Source organism: Papio anubis, chromosome 1 (assembly GCF_008728515.1).
Source record: "Papio anubis isolate 15944 chromosome 1, Panubis1.0, whole genome shotgun sequence".
NCBI lineage: Eukaryota > Metazoa > Chordata > Mammalia > Primates > Cercopithecidae > Papio > Papio anubis.
The window spans coordinates 50,688,021-50,715,573 of record NC_044976.1 but is presented as its reverse complement, the minus strand read 5'-3'; the positions used below and the strand labels follow the sequence as shown (position 1 = coordinate 50,715,573).

Below are 27,553 nucleotides of genomic sequence, written 5' to 3'. Positions count from 1 at the left end.
GGCCAAACATACAAGAGTGTGATTAGCAAGTAAGCCAGAAACCCACATTTCATCAGTGTAGAACTTCTAAGGAAGTAGTATACGTTTCTGGTTTCCAAAATCAACTTAAGTACACGTGGAAAACTGCAGGATGGTTCCCCAGAGGTTCCTTCCTTTAAAATTGCCTATTAACACTCATTCATAATAAACACATTCTCTAAATAATTCTCAAATTTACTAGCTGGCGCGGTGGCTCACATCTGTAATCCCAGCACTTTGGGAGACCAAGGCAGGCAGATCACTTGAGTCCAGGAGTTCAAGAACAATCTGGGCAACATGGTGAGAATCCTGTCTCTACAAAAATATACAAAAAAAATAGCCAGGCATGGTGGTGTGCACCTGCAGTCTCAGCTACTTGGGAGGCTGATGTGGGAGGACTGTTTGAGCTCAGCAGGTGGAGGTTGCAGTGAACAGAGATCATGCCACTGCACTCCAGCCTCGGTGACAGAGTGAGACTCTGTCTCAAAAAATTCTGAAATACTGTCATCGTTCTCATTCTGATGCCCATGATGCTAGCATCAAGAATTGAGAAGTTTCTTCTGAATCTCAATTTATGATATACTGAAGCTTTACTGTGTGTTAGCTAACACTTTTCCTAAAAAAAGTTTTGCACCATAATTGAGGTTTCTGGGATTAAAACCTAGCATATAAATTATTTGAGTAGCCTGTATAATTTATCTACCACCAGTTATTCTAGTGGTAAGTTGTGATTTAACATACTCATCTCAAGAAGAACTTAAGTCAGATAAGTTCAAGATTTGTTTGGCTTTCCTCCATGGAGAATTCACCTACCTCACCCCTGTAACTAAATGTGAAAGTTTCAGTTAGTTCCACAGCTGTCATCTGGAATATATTATTTTATACAAACCAACTTTTTCAGAACTCAGTGTTCAGTAAGATGTGGCTCTATATAAAAATACTTGTGTGTAATAAATCTGAAAGTTTTATGTACGATCTATGAGTCAGTAAACCATATCTAATTTTAATTTTTAAGAATTTATAACTTACAATTCACAATTTTAACCATTGACAACAAATTTGCATTTAAAACAAATACAAGTGGGTCAGGGCCACCATCCTCCAACTGCTGCATTACTGAAATCTGTGATGGTTTCTCTTCCACAGCATAGTCTGAAAGGGGAGAAAACAATGTAATAGGTTGGTTAAACGGACAAATCAAGAAAGAGATCAGATGGAGAAATGAGCTAATTATTCACAGAAAAGAGACATGCATTTGACTTATCAACAGGTGCATATAGAGCATGGTTTGTATCTGCTGGCTCAGTATCATGTTAATAGTGCCCCCTTTTAGTCTCAGAAGTGACCCACTCCACTTTAGACGATAATGTGGTTATCCTGTGTATAGACCTCTCCCCACAGTAGTTTGTGCCACAATCTAAAGACTACCTTTCTATTTAACAAAAAATTTCCAACCATTATAACAAGAATTTCACACAATAAACGTTCAAGACCAGCATTTAAAATAACTCATGATATACAAGCAATAATATACTAGTTACCTCTGGAAAGGATATCAAATAGTTGGGGTAGAAGAGAGCCCTACCTTTTACTCTATGACCTTTTGTACTGTTTGACATTTTTGACAATTAAAAACTTAAACTTTAAAAAATGAACCCAGAAAATAAAAGTATCATATGTGACTGGCTTCATAAAACAATTCCTTTAAGTATAATTCAAGAGTTTAGTACATATATCACTAAAATCACCAGTAAATCACACATAAGATTCTGAACATGAACAGGTTAATACTGAATGTAAACTCTTCCCATTTAATCTCTGGAAGCACAGTATGTGCTTCAGCACCTCATTTTGAATGACAGTGGTCCTTTGAGCTTGAAGTCAAATCATGGGTAATAATCACTGTAGAACCTGGAGATGTGGGAAAGGAACTGAAAATCTAAAAGTTGAATGTTGCTTAATTGATCTTATATAAAATGCATCTTTGCGGGACAATCAGGTAGAACAAAGTAACATCATTTCTCATTTTCTAATGGAAATTTTAAAATTGATTTTTTGGCTACAATGGGAAATATCTACCCCATTATTAAAAATACTTATTGGAAAGAGAAATCCTGAGTTTAAAATTTTTTAAATAAAGTCATCCCACTGGAATAAAAAATTGCAAAATTTTGGTAAAGAGACTGCAATATAGTTTAAGTAATACAGATAATTAACTGTTCTTTCTTGGTAGGAGAAGTTTTGACAATTAGATTTAATGGATATAACTTTTTATGAAAATGGAATCCAGCAGTCTGACTTTTTTTAACAACAGAGTAGGCCAATTTAGTTCCTTGTTAATCTAAGATTTATTAAAATAAAAATCTGAACCCTAAGCAGCAATTTTACTAACAATAGATGTTTTCACAGGGTCCTGGTAAAGGAGCAAAGGCATTATGCAATCAAAAGAACGCTTAACTGTATATGAAAGTTCACTGCTGAACTATCTGGGACATAACTGCATTTGAGAGCCTACTACAGGCCTAGCACCATGCAAGCAGCAGTAAACACAAGTATAAAATAAGATGAAGAAATTCATAGTCTAAGTGAAAGAATATGATCTGAAAATACAATATCTAAATTGCAATGAGAAAAAGTGTTAATGTAGCCAACAGTCTATAGGAACTGCTATTAGAACACAGATAAAGAAGCAAAACACTATTTTCTAAGCAGCCCAGGTAAGGATTCAGAGAAGAGTTAACCATTAAGCTGGATTTTAAAAGGTTGAGGAGTTCTTCAGGAAGTCTACAATAGAGGGGGTGTTCTAGGCAGAAGAAAGGAAGAAATGGAAAATATTAATTACATGCCTACTTTATGCCAGATACCTTCTTGGTATGTACCTACAGGTATAAAATCTAACTTAATACCCACAATGACTCTTAAGAAGGTGTAGTTAGAGAAATATTTAATAAAACAGAATAGGAAACAAATTCAGAGAGGAGGAATGACTTGTCAACTGGATCACACAGCTAGAATGGAATGGTACTGGCATTAAAAGTCAGGTTTGTTCAGTTCTGAAGTCCATTCTTTCCCATTATTCCACAGCACAAGAAAAAGTACAGAAGAATGAAAAGTAAGTATTCAAAAAATAGCAAATAATCTGCAGTATACATGTAAGGTGCTGAGGAATGGCTGGAAATAAAGTTGATAATAAATGGCTAGAAAGACAGGCTGAGATAAGGTAATAAGAAACATTGTCGGACCGAGCACAGTAGCTCACACCTGTAATCCCAGCACTTTGGGAGGCCGAGGTGGGCAGATCCCCACGTCAAGAGTTCAAGACCAGCCTGGTCAACATAGTGAAACTCCGTCTCTACTAAAAATACAACAATTAGCCAGGCGTGGTAGCGTGTGCCTGTAGTCCCAGCTACTCAGGAGACTGAGGCAGGAGAACTGCTTGAACCTGGGAGGCAGAGGCTGTGGTGAGCCGAGACTGTACAGCTGCACTCCAGCCTGGTGACAGAGCGAGACTCCGTCTCAAAAAAAAAAAAAAAAAAAAAAAAGAAAAGAAACATTGCCTGCGAAGATAAGTAATTTACACTAAAGGCACTGGGAATCCATTAAATATTTCTAAGTAAAAGCAATAAAGATAATATCTATGTTTAAAAACATAACTGGCAACAGTGTGGAAGACAAAATGAAGGAGAGAAATACTGAAGGCAAGGAGACCAGGTAAAAGCCTAGGACAAAGTTCAGGAGAGGTTAATTAATAAGCCACCTTCTGAAAATGCAGTAATTGTATACTGATCTGTATATGTCAGCAATAAAATTTCACACTAATCATCAGAGAAATGCAAGTCAAAACCACAATGGGATATCATCTCACACCATTCAGAACGGCTATTATTAAAAAGTCAAAAAACAATAGATGCTGGTGAGGCTGTGGAGAAAAGGGGACATGTATACACTGTTGATAGAAATGTAAATTAGTTCAGTCACTGTGGAAAGCAGTTTGGAGATTTCTCAAAGAACTTAAAAGAGAATTACCATTCAGCCCAGCAATCCCATTACTGGGTGTATATCCAAAAGAAAATAAATTGTTCTACCAAAAAGACACTTGTACTTGAACGTTCACTGCAGCACTATTCACAATAACAAAGACATGGAATCAACCTAAGTGCCCATCAGTAGCTGACTGGATAAAGAGACCCTGTCTCAAAAACATAAAAAAACAAAAAAAAGAAAGCAGGAAAAAAAACAACAAAACCCTACCCATTGGGTACTATGCTCACTACCTGGGTGACAGGATCAATCATAAGCCAAACCTTAGCATCATGCGCTATATCCACGTAACAGACCTGCACATGTACCCTTTGAATCTAAAATAAAAGTTAAAATTATAAAAATAAAATTTCACATAATATTAAGCATTATTTTGATAATAATTTTACTTCTTACCAGGATTCCCTAAAAATATTTTTAACAGTAAAATTGCCATTTAAATTCAGTGCTCTTCACACTTACTATACGTTCTTTCTGAAAGTATATTATACTTCAAAACAAAAAGCTAAATAAATGACTGTATCAGGGTGGGTTAATCCTAAACCACAAGCAATCCTTCAGAATATTATGTGCTTTGAAATATTTTTTAAAACTGCTAATAAGCTACATTTACATTATAAGTAGTATCATATCCATTCAAAAAATGAAAATGACATTATAATATAAAAACATAAGCATCTACTCTAAAATAATCAATAACAGCAACAACTGTTTTCATAGTATTCGGGGATTTTGTTTTGTTGGGTAAGAGAAAGGTGAATGTCACTCAAATTCTGTCTCTCTCACTTAATTAGAAGGTAACATTTGACAGATAGAACTATCACTGTTTAAATATGTAGTCCACATACCTCCTTTTACACCCGTGGAGATGAGAATGGGAGGAAGGCCATCTTCAGGAATAAGATTCATTGCACTTCCAACAGGACTTCCGACCTGAGTTATACTCCCAGAGAACAGACAAATATCCGTCTAGGAAAAGCAAATCAACAAAGTGAGCACTACAGAGAATTCAATACTTTGGCAGGACATAATTAAAAATATAAATGGGAACTTACGTGAAAATTTGAAATTCATACTTTTTGAAAGGCAGCACAAAATATTCATTAACCCATGGGTTAAAAAAAAAACAAATTAGGCTTATACCATGAAAATGTTTTCAAATGCGTAAGTTTCTCCTTTTGGTATCATCAAATCATTGTAATGACAGAAGAGGCCTTAAAACCTGCATTAAAGCTTCCTTTACCCAGATTTCTTTTGCCATAAGAGAAAAATATTTTTAAACTGTAGTGGCAAAAGAAACAAAATTTCAATAATTATTTCATAATTTCTTTATCTTTAATATCTTGGGAACTACTTAAGGTCTAATTTATATTGCTTTTAAAAATTAACTTTGAAAACGGCGACAGTTGCAAAACAATGTGAATGTACTCAATGTCAATGAATTCACTTAAAAATTGTTAAAATTGTAAATCATGTTATATATATTAATATTTTTCCACAATAAAAAAGGGAAAAAAATCAACTTTGATAAAATGTCATCATTTTTCATTTACTATGTAATAAAATAAAACTTGAAGTTCTTTTTTTTTTTTTGAGAAGGAGTCTTGCTCTATCGCCCAGCCTGGAGTACAATGGCATGATCTGCAACCTCTGCTTCCCTGGTTCAAGTGATTCTCCTGCCTCAGCCTCCCGAGTAGCTGGGATTACAGGTGTGTGCCACCACACCTGGCTAATTTTTTGTATTTTTAGTAGAGACAGGGTTTCACCTGTTAGCCAGGATGGTCTCAATCTCCTGACCTTGTGATCCACCAGCCTTGGCCTCCCAAAGTGCTAGGATTACAGGTGTGAGCCACCGCGCCCAGCCTGAAGTTTATTTTTCTTTGCATTAGTAGGCAGATCACGTTAGCTATATTTAATGAAGTATAAGGTTGCATAACACGTTGGTTGGCGTTAAATCCACTTAATTATTAAATAGAACATGTTCAAATATCTATTAAAATGATGCTCTCCTCTCTATATTCTCTATAACTTTTATTTCCCATACTACACAGATGTATATTCTCTATAACTTAAACATGAAACTGAAGTTTTTAAAGAGTTAAAAGAGGCCAGGTGCAGTGGCTCATGCCTGTAATCCCAGCACTTTGGGAGGCCACGGCGGGTGGATCACCTGAGGTCAGGAATTCGAGACCAACCTGGTCAACATGGTGAAACCCCATCTCCACTAATAATACAAAAATTAGCTGGGCATGGTGGCACACGCCTGTAATCCCAGTTACTCGGGAGGCTGAGGCAGGAAAATCACTTGAATCCAGGAGGCGGAGATTTCAGTGAGCCAAGATCACACCATTGCACTCCAGCCTGGGCGACAAGAGCAAAACTCCGTCTCAAAAAAAAAAAAAAAAGAAAAAGAAAAGAAAAATATTTGAAAGCTGTTTTTAACATGTATAACAATATTCATATGGCCGGGTACAGTGGCTCGCGCCCGTAATCCCAGCACTCTGGGAGGCCAAGGAAGGCAGATTGCTTAAGAACAGGAGTTCAACATCAGCCTGGCCAACATGGTAAAATCCCGTCTCTACAAAAAATATAAAAATTAGCCACGCATATGCCTGTAATCCCAGCTACTTGGGAGGCTGAGGCAGGAGAATTGCTTGAACCTGGAAGGTGGAGGTTGCAGTGAGCCGAGATCCTGCCACTACATTCCAGACTGGCCAACAGAGCGAGACAGAAGAAAAGAAAAGAAAGAAAAAAGAGAAGAGAAGAGAAGAGAAGAGAAGAGAAAAGAATATTCCTAGCAGCTTCATATCATTCAGAATAGCCAAAAACTGGAAACAATTTGAATGGCCACTAATAGGAGAACATAACATAAATTATGGCATATCCATACAATGGAATACTACTTAGCAATAAATTAACTTTTGATGCATATGGATAAATCTCATAAATATTAGGTTGAGCTTAAAAAGCTAAACACAAAACATTATATACTATTGTTTCGATTCATATGAATTCAAGAATAAGCAAAACTAATCTGTAGGGACAGAAGTGAGAACAATGGTTACCTTGATGAAAGGGGAAGGTGCTGACAGAAAAAGTGCATAACCCTTATGGAGTACTGGAGATGTTCTGTATCTTCACCTGGATGGTGGTTACATATTTTATGTGTGTGTATACACACACAAACACACACACACACACACACATATATATATAAAACCATGTATAAATTCAAGTTGTTTCCTAAAGATTAATGCTCCTTAGTTATGCATTTTGCTATATATATTTTATACCTGAACAAACATTAAAACTATTTCTTCAAAATATGGCCGGACACGGTGGCTCATGCCTGTAATCCCAGCACTTTGGGAGGCCAAGGAGGAGAGATCACCTGAGGTCAGGAGTTCAAGACCAGCCTTGCCAATATGGTGAAACCGTCTCTTACTAAAAATACAAAATTTGCCAGGTGTAGTGGTGGGCACCTGTAATCCCAGCTACCCGGGAGGCTGAGGCAGGAGAATCACTCAAGCCCGGGAGGCAGAGGTTGCAGTGAGCCGAGATCATGCCACTGCACTCCAGCCTGGGCAACAAGAGCAAAACTCTGTCTCAAAGAATAAAATAAAATAAATATGCCCATGTTTTACCATACTTTTGTCTCTACTTAGGACAAAGTTTTTAGGACTATACGTTTTTAGTGGGATTTCTAAAATTTTCCAATATGGCATCATATAGGAACTTTGTAAAATTTTACTGGCAAACTACTATTAACTGACTTGAAGGCCTGGTACAGAAAAAAATCGATTCTAACCTACTATTGAATGGCGCAAAAATCCTCCTTTTAATATCATAAGAAGTGGTCAGTTGGTCTCTACTTAAATGCCTTCTGTGAAAAGGCATTTACTGAGGGGCTTAAAATCTAGATGACAGGTTGATGGGTGCGGCAAACCACCATTGCACATGTATACCTATGTAACAAATCTGCAGGTTCTGCACATGTATCCCAGAACTTAAAGTATAATAATAATAATAAAAAAGACATTTACTTCATTTCTTGGGCACTTTTTCAGTGCCAGGCACTCTACTAGACCATAAAATAAGAAAACTATTAATATTTTCTAGTCTGGCATTAAAAAGTTTGTTTTCTCTCATTTTACCACATAAATATTAGAATGTTGCACAATGTGAGAGCACAACATAATATGGCTTAGCTTGTCTTATAATGAGCAGAAAATTGTTTCCCTATAACATTCACTCACTACACCTTCCTCATTCTTTCAAAAATGTTTACAGTTTAAGAACCAATCATACAAACTAAGAGATAGGAAATAAATTTAATAGGAAGAAAAAAATCATCACCCTCCCGCCTCAGCCTCCTGAGTAGCTAGGACTACAGGCATGTGCCATCATGCCCAGCTAATTTTTAAATTTTTTGTAGAGACAGAGTCTGACTATGTTGCCTAAGCTGGTCTCAAACTCGGGGCTCAGGCAATCCTCCTGCCTTGGACTTCCAAAGTGCTGGGATTACAGGTGTGAGCCACCACGCCCAACCCAAACTAACACTTCTTGATGTGATCCTTTAGGAAATCACCCTCACGGCCGGGCGCGGTGGCTCAAGCCTGTAATCCCAGCACTTTGGGAGGCCGAGACGGGTGGATCACAAGGTCAGGAGATTGAGGCCATCCTGGCGAACATGGTGAAACCCCGTCTCTACTAAAAAATACAAAAAACTAGCCGGGCGAGGTGGCGGGCGCCTGTAGTCCCAGCTGCTCAGGAGGCTGAAGCAGGAGAATGGTGTGAACCCGGGAGGCGGAGCTTGCAGTGAGCTGAGACCGGGCCACTGCACTCCAGCCTGGGCGACAGAGCGAGACTCTGTCTCAAAAAAAAAAAAAGAAATCACCCTCACTTATGTAGGATTGTCATTACTGCCAAAAAATGTTTAATCTGAAACTAATCATGAGAAAAAAAAAAAAAAGACAAATACAAATTGAGAGTCTCATGTAAAACATGGCCCAAATACTTAAATATTAATGATACAAAAACTTAAAAAAAAAAGTAAGAGAACTGTTCAAGATTAAAGCAAACCAAAGAAATATGACAACTAAATGAAATTGTGGTCCTTAATGAGATCTTGATTTTTAAAAATAAACTTTATTTAAAAAATTAATATATCTGTGCACACACATATATGTAAAAATGAAATCTATAAAGAACATTATTGTGACATTTGGGTAAATCAGAATTATATGTTAAGTTTCCGTCTCATGTGATAATTGTATTGTGGTTATATAAGAAAAGGACTTTTCTTAAGGTACACAAGTTGAACTATCAAATGGTGAAGTGCAACCAATCCTTAAATGGGTCATTAAAAAAAATGTGTATGTACTGTGAAGTGGTAGAGTAAATGTGGCAAAATGGTAACAGTTGATGAAGATAGGTGAAGAGTATATGGGTATTCACTATACTATTCTTGTAACTTTTCTATAGGTTGAATTTGTTTCCAAATAAACAGTTGTGGCCAGGTTTGCCTATAGTTCCAGCTATTTGGGAGGCTGTGGCGGGAGGATTGCTTGAGCCTGGGACGTTAAGGCTGCAGAGAGCCATGTCTGTGGCACTATACTGCAGCCTGGGCGACAGTGAGACTTTGTCTCAAAAAAAACCAAAACAAACAAACAAAAAAACAGTTGCGGGGAATAAAGAAAAAACTTTCTTGACAGTCACTGTGGAGATACAAAGAAGGATTAGACATAGTCCTGGCTGTCACCCTCAGCAGCCATAGAAAAATTTAAAAAATAGAAATATTTGAAGACAGATATTACATGGTTCAATAACTCACCAAACAGGTAACTCAGCTCTGCATGTCAAAAAATCTAATCTTAACAACATGCAATTTCAATTACAATCAAACTCACAAATTATATAGGATGTAAATGTCTGAAAAAATATTACTTGTTAATATAAATAATTAGTAACTAACAATTCTATGAAAACATCAGGAGTAAAATTTTTATCCAATCCTGATAGGGTGTGGTGGCTCACACCTGTAATCTGAGCACTTTGGGAGGCTGAGGCGGGTGGATCACTTTAGGTCAGGAGTTCGAGACCCAGCCTGGGTAACACGGTGCAACTGTGTCTCTACTAAAAATACAAAAACTAGCCTGGCATGGTGGCAGGTGCCTATAATCCCACCTACTTCAGAGGCTGAGGCAGGAGAATTGCTTGAACCTGGGAGACAGAGGTTGCAGTCAGCCAAGATTACGCCACTGTACTCCAGCCCGGGCAACAGAGACTCTGTCTCAAAAAAACAAAAAAAAAGTATCCAATCCTAATGTAAAATGTGGACTTGGATTGATTACGATGTGTCAGTGTAGGTTCAACAAGTGTAACAACTGTACCACTCGGGTAGGGGATGTTGATAAGCCAGGGTTTTCAACTCAGCTCTCCTCAGCCCCTTCATGTTACCTGCTCTTCCTCACCATAGCACTCCTGAGAGGCTGCCACAGAACCTGGGGAACATGCTTTAAAAACCAATGTAGCAAGGGGATAGAACTCTCTACAGTCCGACTGCTAGCTACAGTGGAGCACCTGAGCTCATCTGAGAACAATCTTCATTAAGAACCTTTCTCCTGAAAAAAACTTCTAAATATACAGTAAAGAACAACAGCTGATTTTTGCCACATTTACTTTATCCATATATGTGCACATACACACTAAGTTGTATCCAAAACCTAAAGAGTTCCACACAAAAGTAATTCAACATAGAAAAAGGCAAGACAGACGCAGCACAATGCTGAGTAAAGTAGCTATGCAATTTTAGTTGCTGTTTTGTTTTCTTACCTCTGCTGGTAGAGGACTGGTAGTTACTGGCTTGACTGGGTCATGTGACACAGCCAGGGTTCCTGCAGAGGAAGTTCCATTCATTGTTAATTTGGCTGCATCAGCAACTTCTCCATTGGGCAAGATCCCATCAGCAAACCAAACTCGCCTCTGCTCTCTGGGCTGAGCCACTTGAGGGGCCAGAAAAATAAAACAGGCATCAATGTGACATTGGAAGGTTTTCTAACATCAAAGAAGAGAAGGTCACCAATTCCAGTTGTACAAAGAAATCACAACTTGGCAACTTACAATCAGAAACATCAGAAATGTAACTGTATATAAAAGTGGTTATACATGAATTAAAAATACAAATGTAAATATATTCTTTACTTCTTTAACTTATATGCAAAGAGTAAAAAATACTTTGCTTTGAAATATTAAGAGTGCTTAAACACATCTATGATTATGTCACATACTCTGTCCCGTATCACTGACAGAGAAACTAAGGAAAGTGTTCAAATGCCTCGGAAATAAATTAATGGCAAGGGGAAAAAAGCAATAGACATTCACATTTTCTAAAGGTATGAGGTTTCCAAAGAAATTAAATATCTGGAAAAGTGATATGGTACTTTTAAAGGGCAAAAGATGCCCTGAAGAATGTTAAAGAATAATTCATTTATAATGGAAGAGCTGGCACAGACATGTAAGAATTGGGAAGCAAACTGACCAGATCGTTGCCTGAAGTGTAACGGAAGAAGAAAAAGACTGATCTGGCAGTGCAAAAGTAATTTGTGTTTTAGTAAAAAGACGGAAAAAGCTGGAAAACTGACTCTGATGAAATGATCCCTTTAAGTCCAGTTTTTGAAATCAGTTCAAACAGCCAAAACACACAGAGACTAGGGAAGAACAACAAAAACAACAAATGAAGAGAATAAAGATTTTAAGAAAGCCTAAATTCATAAAAATACAAGGAGTATGACAAAGGGATGATCTGAAAAGAGAAAAAATGGGGAAGAGTATGATAATGTCAATAGAAGTCTATGATCTTCAAAAGGGGAGGTAGGTTATTTAGCAAGGGGAAGGGAATATTAATAGATGAAAAGATAAAATTAATGAAAGAAGACTGATTTTCATTACCAAGGGAAACTTGATAAGATCATTTTAAGGAAATAAATGTTATTTTTACTATTCATAATCCCCTGCACTTACACAGTGTCTTTCATCTAACAATATCATAATCATAAAGATATAATAAATCAATGTAAGTTGAGCCTGTAATTTTCTACCTGTCATATGATATAATCAGAATTAAAGTTCTAGATTTAAAGTCTATGTCCCTAACACAAAAATGTTCATATTTTTATATGGACAGATTAAAAATGAAAAGAGAAAATGGCAATGTATATTCCAAAAAGCAATACTTGATTGGGCTGGTCAGAAAGAAGAACTCTCATTTTTACCACTTACTAAACTCCTACAAAAAACATTAAGGTAGGCATGAGGTAGGCTAGGAATTTACAGACTGACTTCAAATTCTGCACCTCTTTTTAAGGACAAGCAGTGTAATTACTCCATTCTTAAGTTGGAGAGGAGACTGACATATATTCTGAGGTGCCTGTAAAATACCAAGCAACACAATATTATTCTCTACTTGCCCAGAAATAGTCTTGACACATTTCTCACCTTATTGTTCCATTTTAATAACCATCCAAAGAGACTTATCTGCAGTGTTTTTTAAGACTTGTGCTGTAAAGTCATATCAGCACCTTTTCAGAGGAACTTCGTGAGGAAAAAGAGAGAGAATAGCACATGATCCCCTACCTTCTGCTCCAGGGTGCTTTAAAACTCCCACAGGTACCATCACAGTGGGAGGTGGAGAGCTCAGAGCTCCTGAGGCCTGAGCTTGCTGCAAGGGAGGGATAGTAGAACAGTATTCAGCAGGATTGTTAGGGTTAGGGCTCTGGCTTGAGGCACTCATCATGTTCTCCCAGGCTTGAGCTAAAGCAAATACAGACACAATCAATGTGAATGGATTGCAAAATATGGACATCAAGACCTCCACAATATTGGATAAATACTGCAGCTTCTCCTAATTAATACTCATAGTATGTCTCTCTTCCAGCTAGTGAAGGTATTAAAGAGATAGATGATTTTATGTAATAAAGGAGACCATTTAGCCAAGTAAACTATTTGGTTGGAGCAAATAAGAACATGATTTTTTTTTTTTAAAGAATTAGACTGGGCACGGTGGCTCATGCCCGTAATCCCAGCACTTTGTGAGGCCGAGGCGGGCAGATCACGAGGTCAGGAGATCAAGACCATCCTGGCTAACACAGTGAAACTCCGTCTCTATTAAAAATACAAAAAATTAGCCAGGCGTGCTGGTGGGCGCCTGTAGTCCCAGCTACTCGGGAGGCTGAGGCAGGAGAATGGCGTGAACCCGGGAGGCGGAGCTTGCAGTGAGCCAAGATCGCGCCACTGAACTCCAGCCTGGGCAACAGAGCAAGAGTCCATCTCAAAAAAATAAAAATAAAATAAAAAAGAATTATCGGATATTTCTGATAGACTGATAGCAGATCAGTCTGAGTTAAAGGTTGGAGCCTGGCTTCTTTATAGGAGACCAAACATTTCCTTAAGAGGGAGTGAAACAACAACAAACTTTAAGAATTTGAAACCGGGATAGCATTTAGACATTTTTTCATTTGTTTTAATATTTAATGCATTTTATAAAGTTCTATCAAAAAGCAAAATCAGGGGCTAAAATAGCATAACTCTACTGTATAATTTTAAGTTTCATTTCTAAACTTTTAAGGCTCTTGTTAAAGTAAAATCTCATTAAAAATTTCTAAAGCCTAAAGCTCAGGAGGACACATCTCAATATTTTTCTGAATTCTGCTTTTATGTAATCATCACCCTGTATAAAAGTATCCATCAGTAACAACCATTTCACATCTTTGGTGTGTCTCAAAAGCACAGGACCTATTTGAACATGAAAATGTGCCAATATCATATAAATGTGATCAACCAATATAAATGATCACAAATACATTAAGATTCTGTGTACCCTATAATTTTACTAAATACTGACACATCACCTATTGCCTTTAAAGCAAATAGGATGAAAGGTGCTACAGAAATGAAAGATACCACATTTTATCTTCTAGGTTCAGGTAATACCACATGCCCAGAAATAGAAGTCACCCTCTTTTTAAGCATCCTTTCAAAAATCTCATTCAACATCAAAGAATGATCCATAAGATTCTGAATATTTATTGCCTCTAAACTGCAAGACAAGGCTAGTAACAAAAGCTATGTTCCTCTGAAAGCACTGGCAGGAAGAGGGGAGGAAGAGAAAAGGAGAAAGGGAAAAAGGAATAGGGAACACTGAAAAGCATCAAATTAAATATTAAGAAAAAGACCGGGCTAAGCCATGCGAGAGGAAAGACGCTGGAAAAACCAGGAAAAGTGGATTACCTTAGGATCCCCTGTTAAGGGCCTCCTTGGCTTAATAAAAAGTAAGTATTCCATGTGAATCCTCTGCCATTTCCTTCATCTTTAGCTATGCCAAGTTAAAAAAAAATTAGCTATCAAGTTGGAAGATCTCATCAAATAAAAGAGGTATTAGGTACTATAATTAAGCAGCATGCTCTTATCTGTGAATATGTGCCCGAAAATGAAAGCAGCAGAATAAAAATCATCAATTGAGCAACCAAGTGAAAAAACCACTATTTAAAAAGTAACCCTTAAGAGTGGAGAGAATGATTCATATTTGGTCAAAATCACAAGAATTCAGAAATGGGAGGAAACTGGGTGGATCATAGGAAATTAGAACAGATCAGATTAACTGTCATGCAATAGGTTAATAAGCCAGCAACAGGAAAACATCACTATCAGCAATGCAGACAGACAGAGCAGGAGGGGTCTCAGAGCAGATAAGTTCCAGCCTCCAGGAGGCACACTATCCTGGCACAGGTAGCACTGGTGTTCAAGTTTAACATTTTATGTCTATTAGTAATTGTTTCAGCAACTGTACAAAGATGCATTCAAAGAGAAAATACTATAACCTGAACAATTTTAGTGTATCTTTTTACAAGAATACTCAGGGTTTTAACTAATATGCCCTTAAAATCATTTCCAGTCCAGCAAAAGATGAACACTGGATAAGTTTTATTTACTTTCCCCAGCCATATTCTTTTACCACATAAGAACTAGATCCTAAACCACTATTCTCATAGCAAATCTAAGTAGCATTAAAGAGATAAATAGGCTTTAAAAATGCAATTTCCTACTTGGTCCTAGATGCTAAAATACTTATTTTCAACAAGGTGAGTGAAACAAGGTGTTGATAAGAACGCATGCTAAGTTATTAAGTTGTTCCTTAGAAAGAGATGGCTTCTCTTAAAAGGAAAATCTCAGCCCAATTTTAACATCTCATCATCTGGTGATCAAAAGCTCCCCATTCCCACCTCACCCTGGTTATTTTATAGGAACACAAATAACTACCTCGCACCAGATTTTCAAAGAACTTCCACTATTCCTGCAAAACTTACCTGGCTTTAGCATTCATTCATTAAATTAGGCACAGGAATTCTGAAATGCTAAGATACTTCCAAAACATGGAAATTTAGCTAAATATTTTCAGTTAAAGTTATGACATTTGAGAAGGTGAGCAACTTGTAAAGAAAGGCAGGGGAAAAAGTCTTTTCCTGGGCATTCCCTTATTCTGTCTCAATAACTATGAAATCAACCTGTTTTAATACTTACCATTCATTAGCACTGAATGGCAGATTACACACACTCTAGCTTCCTTTCTGTCCATGTATAACAGTTTACATTTCAGGCTACAGCAGGAAGCACAGAAAACCTGTGGGGGGAAAAGAATACACAAAATTTACTAGGGATTACAGTGCAAAGAGAGTGAGCCAATATTGACAAATACTGATTGTCAGTGAACCTTATTAAACTACAATACTAAAGTTTCAAAGAAAATGTAGTTCAGGAAGTTGGGTAATTCAAAAGCAAGAGTGAGACTACAAGTCTGTCAACAATAAAGAAATGGAAAACGTTGGCTGAAAATAAAAATCTTAGCTAAGATCACATGGCAAATACACAGCAGTAGGGAAAAAAAAACCACCTGAATTACCCTTAGGCAAGATTTCTATGCACACAATCACCTAACATGGGTACTGAAAGATAGTTACATCTGCTATTTCCATATGGAAAGGAATTATAGCAGGATGAAATAAACAAAGATTGGAATTGCGTTTTAACTTCTGTTTGTTACTATCCTTACATGTGGAATAACAACTATACCAGCTGTTTTCACTGTTTTTGCTATGAAGGCCAAGGGTCAGTATATACAACTCAATCATAAACATATGCACTGCTTTAGCTACAGGAAATCAGAGCAGGCAATCAAAATCTGCCATGCCAATTTCCACCTTCTGGGCTTGGTTCCTGGTAATCTCACTTCCTTCTCCCTTCTACACTAGGCAACAACAATCTCCTTTGTTCCTGTTAAGATTTTTCTCTTTTTTTTTTTGAGACACAATTTGACTCTGTGGCCCAGGCTGCAGTGCAGTGGTGCGATCTTGGTTCACTGCTGCAACTTCCACCTCCTGGGTTCAAGTGATTCTTCTGCCTCAGCCTCCTGAGTACCTGGGACTTCAGGTGTGAGCCACCACACCTGGCTAATTCTTTGTTTTTGTATTATTAGAAGACATGGGGTTTCACCATGTTGGCCAGGCTGGTCTCAAACTCCTGAACTCAAGTGATCCACCCACCTCAGCCTCCCAAAGTGCTGGGATTACAGGCATGAGCCACCACACCCGGCCATTTATTGTCTTGAAAACTCATCAGTCATTTATCACATAGAGCCTTACGGTGGCAAAAGCCTGTTCCCAGTAGGATAAATTCTACTTCTTCAGTTTTTACGCCAAGAAGCATCCTATACTTTACAAAGTTGAACCAAGAGATGAGGGGTCATATTAAAGTCTAAGTTAAGATAGGTATCTCCCATCCTACTATGTATAATTAATATCTAGTTACTATGATTGTTATCAGTTTACAATTTTTATAGGGCTTGACATTCTTAAATGTGATATAGGAAGATATCCCTGTGATATAGGGAGAACAAAGGGTATATATATTATCCTTATTTTCTATCAGAAGAAAGAGTTTAGAGGGTTAAATGACTTCAAGTTCACAGCAAACTATATGAATACTAGGCACTTTACATGTGTTACATTTAACCTCAAAAATTCTATGAAGACACTCATTTACGATTAGCAGTTAGGTAAACAGATGAATGTTCCAAAACTCCTATGTTGAAATCTTAACCCCAAAAGTGATGGTATTAGGTAGTGGGGCATATGGGATTAGTGCCCTATAAAAGAAGCCTGAGAGAGACTCCTCACCCTTCTGCCCTCTGAAGTTAGAGTGAGAACACAGCTCTCTATAAGGAAGCAGGCCCTCACCAGATACCAAATCTACCGGTGCCTTGATCTTGGACTTCCCAGGCTCCAAACTGTAAGAAGTAAATCTCTGTTATTTATAAGCCATCTAGTCTATGGTATTTTGTTAGAGCAGCCCGAGTGGACTAAGACGTTAGGTAAAATTACCAAGATCATACAGTTAGTAAGTTACATGATTAATCTGTAGGACTTCAATGGCTCTGTAGTTAACTACTCTGTAATACTACTTCATACTAAATTACATATTTCATTTACATTTTGAGTCTTGACTTTTCCTTCTCCCTCCCCATGACCACATCCAGTCAGTCATTAGGTCTTGTTGGTTTTTCCTCTGAAATTGTTCTTCCAAAATCACATCTTCTCTTATCTCTAACACTGCTGCCTCTGTTCAGGCTGTTATTATCTGAGGACTAAACAATCATGATGATAAACTAACTGTTCTCCTAATTCTTCACATCTGCCTTTCCAATTAATCTTCCACACAAAGACTAGATGAAGGAACTTTCTAAAAAATAAATCCAATAATGTTAAATTTCTTAAAATCCTTCAATAACCTTTCTTATAAAGAGACAAAACCAAGAATCTGTCATTCACTCATTTATTTCACAAATATATGAACTCTTATTATGTACTGGGCACCAAGCTATCCAATGGGGATGTCGCAGAAAACAAAACAGACATGGTCCTTGCCTTCATGCAATGCAATTTAGTGCAAGGGTTTCAGGTTATAACCTAAAATCAAATAATAACACAAGGCTGGGCACAGAAGAGTATGCCTGTTGTCCCAGATACTACATGGGAGGCTGAGGCAGGAGGATGACTTGAAGCCAGGAGTTTGAAGACACATTACACTATGACTGCACCTGTGAATAGCCACTGCACTCCTGTCTGAGTAACATAGCAAAACCCTGTCTAAAAAAAAAAAGAAAGAAAAAGAAAAGAAAAAAGAAAAAGAAAAACCACACAAGTGAATATAAAATTATGTGTTTCAAAAGAGGTAAATGGTGAAATAAGATCATGTAATCTAGGCTCTAGCCTAGATTGGCAAGGTCAGGGAAGGTTTTATTTAGGAAATGACAAGAGATCAAATCTGAAGGATGGATAAGAGTTTTCTGTGCACAAAGAGGTGCCAACAGTACAGGAATAGTATGTAACAGTACAGGAAATAGTATGTACACAGTTTCTATTAGGGGAAGAAGCATGGACCCACCAAAGAACTAAAACGTTAATATAGCTTTAGGCCCCAAGAGTTAAGGAATGCATGGAATAAGCTGAGGCCAGACCAAGCAAAGGCTCTCTAGGATCTGTTTTGACCTTTTTAATAGAGCAATGGGAAAGCCCTTAAGCACTTTTTTTTTTCTTTGAGACAGTCTTGCTCTGTCGCCCAGGCTGGAGTGCAATGGCACAATTTTGGCTCATTGCAACCTCCGCCTCCAGGGTTCAAGCCATTCTCCTGCCTCAGCCTCCCAAGTAGCTGGGATTACAGGTGTGTGCCACCATGCCCAGCTAATTTTTGTATTTTTAGTGAGATGGGGGTTTCACCATGTTGGTCAGGCTGGTCTCGAACTCCTGACCTCAGGTGATCTGCCCGCCTCAGCCTCCCAAAGTGCTGGTATTACAGATGTGAGCCACCGTGCCCAGCCCCCACTTAAGCATTTTAATCAAAAAGAAAGACATGATCAGATCTGTATGGCCACAGTGTAGGGGGAAAAAAAAGGAAGAGAACAAGAATGGATTTGGGAAACTTTAATGAGCTACTGCAATTATTATAAAAAACATTAATTTATGATAAAAACATGAGCTTCAATAACCAATAAATACCTCCAAGGAAATAAGGCAAAGAACTCACATTGGTAAATACACACAAAAAATAAATAAAATGGCCAATAGATATAGTAAATACCACTCATGACAATATAAAACAATGAGGTATGTTTTTACTAAGAGACTAGCAAAGATTTTTTTTTTAACAGTGATATCTAATGGTGGTGAGGGTATAGCTCTCATATTCTGCTGGTAGCAATATACACTGGTAGGTTAATTTGACAATATCTTTTAAAATTGTGTTTATTCAGTATGACTCAGCACACACAGTTTTAAAATTTTACCCTACTGAAAACATCCACATGTGCAAAGAGATCTACACAAGAATTATCTCCATATTGTTTATAATAAAAGTTTTAAACAATCCAAGTGCTCATCAGTAGTATAACAGCTAATTAAACTGCAGTATACCCATAAATTGGAATCCCGTTTCCGTAAAAACAATGAGATAGTTCTGTACGTACTGGCTGACATGGAAAAGAAAAATATAGTCAAGTTGGAGGATGAGATCAGAATGGAAGTAGGGCCTTTTTTTTAATTTTTAGACACAGCCTTGCTGTGCCACCCAGGCTGGAGTGCAGTGGCACCATTTCAGCTCACTGCAACCTCTGCCTCCCAGGTTTAAGCGATTCTGGTGCTTCAACCTCCTGAACAGCCAAGATTATTATTTTTTTATATTTTATTTTTATATTTTATTATTATTATTTTTTTAGACAGGGTTTCGCCATGTTGGCCAGGCTGGTCTCAAACTCCTACCTCAAGTGATCTGCAAGCCTGGGCCTCCCAAAGTGCTGGGATTACAGGCATGAGCTACCACAGCCAGCTGTCTTTTTCTCTCTTTTACTGTATATATTTTTTTAATATATACATTTAAATGTTGTATTGGGATATTTTATTTTATTTTGATTAGTTTTTTCTGCACTGTTTAAATTAGAAAAAATAAAAAATAAATTAGTTGGTTTTATGGGTTGAACTGTATCCCCAACAAATACTTAAGTTGAAGTCTTAACTCCTAACACCTTAGAATGTGACCTTATTTGAAGACAGGGTCTCTACAGAGGTAATCAAATTAAAATGAAGTGATGAGGGTAGTCTCCTAATCCAACAGGACTGATACCCTTACAAAAGGGGCAAATATGGATACAAGAAGAACACTGTATGAACATGAAGATGTCCATCTATAAACCAAGGAGAGAGACATGGAAGAGATCTTTTCCATACAGCCCCCAGGAGGAACCAACCCTACTATCACCTTAATTTCAGACTTCTAATAACTGTGAGATAATAAATTTCTGCTTAAGCTGCCCAATTTGTGGTATTTTGCTAACTCTAGCAAACTAATATAGTTGGGAACATTCAGAAGTAGTGAGTTAGTCTTTAGGACAATAATCTCAAATAAGAATTATTTTTTAAGAAAGAACAAAATATCTTTAAAAAAAAAAAAAAAAAAGCAAGGGAGCAGCAAATGGAGTAAACACAGAAGAACCCAAGAATACCCATCTTTCTCAACATCCCACAGGCCGAAGAACAGTATAGAGAGATCCTTTACATTTCCAATGGGATTAGAGGAAAGCACAGGAGTTAGCTAGAAAAGTAGATGACTCTTCAAAGACAGACTATGACATAGTGAGATTCATAGGTCATAAGAATTAGTATCACAAAGGAGATGGGCAGAATCTAAGAGATCTAAGCCAGGCTGGGAACAGATTAATAATCCTGAATTTGAAATTACTGGATAATAGTCAATTTGCCTGAAAAGATCAAGACAAAATTATCTACCATGAGCCAGGTTAGTCAGTGCTTCTCAACAGGGGCACTCCTGGCATTTTAGGTGGGCCAATTCTTCATAGGACAATACTGTCCTGTGCATAGCAAGATGTTTAGCAGTCTTGGTATGCACAGGTTACTAAATGCCAGTAGCAGCCTCAGTCATTCTGACAACTAAAAATACCCCACCATATTCCAAATACGATCTAAGTACCTTCCCCAGTTCTCTAAGCTACAGGTTTAGAGTAAAAAAGTAAAGTCAGTTCTAAAAATTAAGAGACTTACATATTTGCACACCTGAACTTAAATTATACTGCTGAAATATCTTACCATATGCCATATATCTTTATCACAACACAATCTACTGCACTGATTGAACTTATTCTCCATTTCCCCACACTAGAATGTAAACTCCATGGAATAATGAGCTAAATTATTTTTAATACTGGTATCTTCAATATTGTGTCTGAAACATAGTACTCAGTAAATATTTGCTGATTGTTTCCTTGAAAAGTAAAGTTATTGCATAAATAAATGTTATGAATGGCACTAGGCACAGTGGCTCATGTGTGCAATCCCAGCACTTTGGGAGGCCAAGGCAGGTGGATTACCTGAGATCAGGAGTTCGAGACCAGCCTGGCCAAACATGGTGAAATCCCATCTCTACTAAAAATACAAAAATTAGCCAGGAGTGGTGGCAGGCACCTAGAATCCCAGCTACTCAGGAGGCTGAGGCAGAAGAATCGCATGAACCCAAGAGGCGGAGGTTGCAGTGAGCAGAGATCACATCACCAGATTCCAGCCTGGGAGACAAGAGCAAAACTCTGTCTCAAAAAATAAATAAATACATAAATATATAAATGTATGAATGGAAAAACAAACAGTAATGTACACTTTTCTGGGAAGGACTATATCATTCATACCCAAATTCAGAAAATAATTTAGAGCCATTAAAATTTTGCAACAACACATTTTAATCTGTTTTACAAGAGTGATCTCAAGATTTGTATGCCTAATGGTTATGACTGACATTATATGGCAGGATCTGTATGATCTGCCTAAGTGTAAAGAGACAAAACAAGGTAATTTATAATATACATTCTAAACGATGTTTCAGCTAAGTACTGGTTAAAAGGTTCCATTTGTGTGTTTATATGTAATTTTATTTAATGTGGCACTTCTGTGTTCCTATTTCAACTTGATTATTCTCTAGTCAGATGACCTCATGGAAATAATGTAAACTCTCTAGGTCTTAGTTTTTCTCACATGTAAAATAGAAATGCTAATACAGTATTCCCTTCATAAGGTTTTTATGAAGATTAAATGAGATTATATGTGTAAAATGTAGCATATAATAGGTTCTAAATGTATGTTAGGACCTTTCTTATTTCCCTTTCCTTTCCTTTTAAAATTTCCCACTGCAGGCTTTCCACATAACAAATCCTATTGCTAAATTTGTGAACATGCTTTATATTCAAAGTACCACTTTGTGCCTATTTATACCCTCTTACAGTGTGAATAACACTTATTCCTTTGCAATTCTTGAAAATTCAAATCATCAAATGCTCACTTATTTCTTTCCAAATTAGAAAATGCAAAAAATGATGTCCCAGGTCTTCAAAAAGCCCTATAATTATGACAAAAATAACTGTGATGTGAAAATAATAAAAACAGGAGAGGAGAGTGCACAGGACTGACCAATGTCCAGCTGTTCACAAAGACCAGTGAAAGTAACAACTTACAAAAATTGTGAAATGCAAAAGAGTACTTTATCCCTCCACTTACTAGCACATAGCAAAAATCAGTATCATAAGATCTAAAGCAGTTCAAACAAATCCAGACCCTTGCCTCTGTCTAAACACCTGTTTAAACTTCACTGTTATTAATAGAAAACAATAATAATTATGAGTCATTTTAAGTGTCCATTACGGAAAAGGTTAAAGAGATCTCTAATTCAGATTTTCAATATTATATCCAAGTGAGGCTGTACAAACAAAAAGCTGTAACACCAGAATTGGAATAAAACAACATTCATCACAGAACTTTAAAAATGTTTGCAATTCATGTAATCAGAAATTACTTCCTTTAATGTACTGTGAATTAATTTTTATGTATTCTGAAACTATCTTCTAAACAGCACATGTATATTGCATTAAATGTTTTATGTGTAAGTTAAAAAGTGTAAACTTATCATAAAAAGCAATTAAAATATAACCCTATATTTTGTAATCAAGTTCTGACCATTCCATTCTTTTTTTTTTTTTTTTTTTTTTTGAGATGGAGTCTCACTCTGTTGCCAGGCTGGAGTGCAGAGGCCCAATCTCGGCTCAGTGCAACCTCTGCCTCCAGGGTTCAAGCAGATTCTCCTGCCTCAGCTACCCAAATAGCTGGGATTACAGGCGCACGCCACCACACCCAGTTAATTTTTGTTATTTTTAGTAGAGACTATGTTTCACCATGTTGGCCAAGCTGGTCTCAATCGCCTGAACTCGTAATCTGCCTGCCACAGCCTTCCAAAGTGTCCATTCATTTTTAAAACTTTTTATTATACAAATTTTCAACCATACAAAAGTACACATAACAGTATAATAAACCCCGTGCCCATTACACAGTTTCAACACTTGTTTTATTTTATTTATTTATTTATTTATGTATTTATTTATTTATACGGAGTCTTGCTCTGTCGTCCAGACTGGAGTGCAGTGGCCCAATCTCGACTCATTGCAAGCTCTGCCTCCCGGGTTCACGCCATTCTCCTGCCTCAGCCTCCTGAGTAGCTGGGACTACAGATGCTCACCACCACGCCCAGCTAATTTTTTGTATTTTTAATAGAGATGGGGTTTCACCGTGTTAGCCAGGATGGTCTCGATCTCCTGATCTCGTGATCCGCCAGCCTTGGCCTCCAAAAGTGCTGGGATAACATTTATTAAAACGAATTCCTACCTACTTCTCCCCATCCGATCACTCTGAAGTAAACTTCAGATATCATCTTTAAATATTTCAATATATATCTTGAAACATAAAAAAAAAAAAAATTTTTTTTTTTTGAGACGGAGTCTCTGTCACCCAGGCTGGAGTGCAGTGGCACGATCTCTGCTCACTGCAACCTCCGCCTCCCGGGTTCAAGCCATTATCCTGCCTCAGCCTCCCACATAGCTGGGACTACAGGCGCCCGGCACCATGCCCAGCTAATTTTTCTATTTTTAGTAGATACAGGGTTTCATCATGTTGGCCAGGATGGTCTCAATCTCTTGACCTCGTGATCCGCCCACCTCAGCCTCTCAAAGTGCTGGGATTACAGGCGTGAGCCACCACGCCCAGCCATAGAAATATTTTTTACACATAACAATGTCACTTCCATACCTTAACCAAACAACAATTTCTTTTCCTTCCTTTTTTTTTTTCTTTTTTTTGAGACAGAGTCTCACTCTGTCACCCAGACTGGAGTGTAGTGGCCATGGTCTCGGCTCACTGAAACCTCTGCCTCCTGGGTTAAAGAAACTGCCTCAGCCTCCCGAGCAGCTGAGACTACAGGCACATGCCAACAAGCCTGACTTATATTTGTATTTTTAGTAAAGACGGGGTTTCACCATGTTGGCCACATTGGTCTCAAACTCCTGACTTCAAGTGATCTGCCTGCCTTGGCTTCCCAAAGTTAAAGGATTACAGGTGTGAGCTACTGCGCCTGGCCAGTTTTGTTTTTTTTGTTTTTTTTGTTTTTTTGAGACAAAGTCTTGCTCTGTTGCCCAGGCTGGAGCGCAGAGAGGCAACCTCAGCTCACTGCAACTTCCGCCTCTGGGTTCAAGCAATTCTCCTGCCTCAGCCTCCCAAGTAGCTGGGACTACAGGCATGTGCCACCACGCCCAGCTAATTTTTTGTATTTTTAGTAGAGACAGGTTTCACCATGTCGGCCAGGATGGTCTTGATCTCTTGACCTCGTGATCTGCCCACCTTGGCCACCCAAAGTGCTGGGATTACAGGTGTGAGCCACCACACCAGGCACAGTTTCTTTTTTCTTTTTTTTTTGAGATGGAGTCTCACTCTTTCTGCCCAGGCTGGAGTGCACCGGCACGATCTCGGCTCACTGCAACCTCTGCCTCCTGGGTTCAAGTGATTCTCCTGCCTCAGCCTCCCAAGTAGCTGGGATTACAGATGCCCACCACCATGCCCAGCTAATTTTTTTGTACTTTTAGTAGAGACAGGATTTCACCATGTTTGGGCAGGCTGGTCTCGAACTCCTGACCTCAGGTGATCCACCCGCCTCTGCCTCCCAAAGTGCTGGGCTTATAGGCGTGAGCCACCGTGCCCGGCCCAGCACAATTTCTTAATAACATGAAATGTCCACTGTTCATATTTTCAATAGTAACATTTTTGACACAATTTTAATGAATGCATTATTTCTTCTTTTTCTTTTTTTTTTTTTTTTTAAGAGTCAGGGTCGGCCAGGTGCGGTGGCTCACGCCTATAATCCCAGCACTTTGGGAGGCTGAGGTGGGTGGATCACCGAAGTCAAGAGTTTGAGACCAGCCTAGCCAACATGGTGAAACCCCATCTGTACAAAAATATAAAATTAGCCGGGCATGATGGTGAGTGCTTGTAATCCCAGCAACTCAGGAGGCTGGGGTGGAAGAATCGCTTGAACCCGGGAGGCAGAGATTGCAGTGAGCCGAGACAGTGCCACTGCACTCCAGCCTGGGTGACAGAGCAAGATTCCATCTCAAAAAAAAAAAAAAAAGTCAGGGTCTCGCCCTGTCTCCTAGGCTAGAGTGCAGTCGCACAATTACAGCTCACTATAGCCTCAAACTCCGGGGCTCATGCAATCCTCCCATCTCAGCCTCCTGAACAGCTGAGAGTATAGGCACATGCCACCATACCCATTTAATTTTTATTTTGTGTGTTGGGGGCTGTCACTATATTACCCAGGATGGTCTTGAACTCCCGGTCTCAAGCCGTCTTCTCACCTTGGCCTTCCAAAGTGCTGGGATTACAGATGGGAGCCACCATGCCTGGCCTTATTTTATGCTTGAACCAGGCTTCAAATAAGGACCATACACTGTGGTTGGTGAATGTGACACAAGTCTCTTTTATTATATAGGTTCTCTTCAAACAACTTTTTTTGAAGAAACTGAGCCATTTTTCCTGTACTGTCCCACAATCTGGCAATTCTGATTGCTACCTGCGACACTGTTTAATGTATTTCTTTAACTATGTAGCTCCTATAAACTGACTGTTAAATTTAGAAATGTGACTAGATTCTATCTGACTCTTTTGGCAAGACTGCTTCATAGAGCCTATACTGTTTTTAATGGAATCAATGCTAATGGAATCAGTGCTAAGAAGCACTATATTCTATAATCTCAACACTTTGGGAGGCTGAGGTGGGAGGATCATCCGAGTCCATGAGTTCAAAACTAGCCTGAGAAACATAGCGAGATCCCGTCTCTATTATTGTTAAAAAATAAAAATTACCCAAGCACAGCTGCAACGTAAAAATAAATAATAAAAATTAAATTTTAAAAATGAACCACTATAATAGTTGAAAAGGAAAGAAAAAGAGGTTGGGTATGGTGGCTCGCAACTGTAATCCCAGAACTTTGGGAGGCCGAGGCAGGCGGATCACCTAAGTTCAGGTGTTCGAGACCAGCCTGGCCAACATGGTGAAACCCCATCTCCACTAAAAAGATAAAAATCTGCTGAGCGTGGTGGCACACGCCTGTAATCCCAGCTACTCTGGAGGCTGAGGCAGAATTGCTTGAACCTGGGAAGGGAAGCGGAGGTTGCAGTGAGCTGAGGTTGTGCCACCTGCAACAAGAGCAAAACTATCTCAAAAAAGAAAAAAAAAAAAAAAGAGCCAGGCGTGGTGGTTCACGCCTGTAATCCCAGCACTTTGGGAGGCTGACATGGACAGATCACAAGGTCAGGAGTTCAAGACCAGCCTGACCAACATGGTGAAACCCCATCTCTACTAAAAATACAAAAATTAGCCAGGCGTGGTGGTGGCACATGCCTGTTATCTCAGCTACTTGGGAGGCTGAGGCAGGAGAATCACTTGAACCCGGGAGGTAGAGGTTGTAGTGAGCCAAGATCACGCCATTACACTCCAGCCTGGATGATGGAGCAAGACTCTGAAAGAAAAGGAAAGGAAAGGAAAAGGAAAAGGAAAAGGGAAAGGGAAAAGGAAAAGGAAAAGAGGGTATAATAGCTCAAACTCAATGAATTAAAATTTTTTTTTTTTTTTTTTGAGTCGGAGTCTCTCTGTTACCCAGGCTGGAGTGCAGTGACAAAATCTCGGCTCACTGCTACCTCCCAAATAACTGGGACTACAGGTACACACTGCAATGCCCACCTTATTTTGGTATTTTTAATAAAGATGGAGTTTTGCCACGTTGCCCAAGCTAGTCTTGAACTCCTGACCTCAAGTGATCCACCTGCCTCGGCCTCCCAAAGTGCTGGGATTACAGGCGTGAGCCACTGCGTCCAGCCTAAAATTCTGGTTTTGTTTTTTGTTTTTTTTTGAGATGGAGTTTTGCTCTTGTTGCCCAGACTGGAGACTGGAGTGCAATGGCACCATCTCGGCTCACCGCAACCTCTGCCTCCCAGGTTCAAGCGATTCTCCT

At 38.4% G+C, this 27,553-nt stretch overlaps 1 protein-coding gene across 4 annotated transcripts in view; it reads right to left on the bottom strand.

Moving 5' to 3' along the window:
* ZFYVE9 (zinc finger FYVE-type containing 9) overlaps positions 1-27,553 on the bottom strand; it is a 200,964-nt gene that overhangs the window by 71,040 nt on the left and 102,371 nt on the right. For 3 of the 4 annotated variants that reach the window (XM_021941549.2, XM_031668716.1, XM_031668707.1), the window contains 5 exons: positions 15,637-15,736; positions 12,694-12,870; positions 10,894-11,063; positions 4,908-5,028; positions 1,048-1,170 (listed from right to left, as the gene is read on the bottom strand). In XM_021941549.2, coding sequence (XP_021797241.2) covers positions 1,048-1,170; positions 4,908-5,028; positions 10,894-11,063; positions 12,694-12,870; positions 15,637-15,736 — 691 coding nt within the window. The remainder of the gene's footprint in view (positions 1-1,047; positions 1,171-4,907; positions 5,029-10,893; positions 11,064-12,693; positions 12,871-15,636; positions 15,737-27,553) is intronic. The other variant, XM_031668706.1, reaches the window with a different exon arrangement.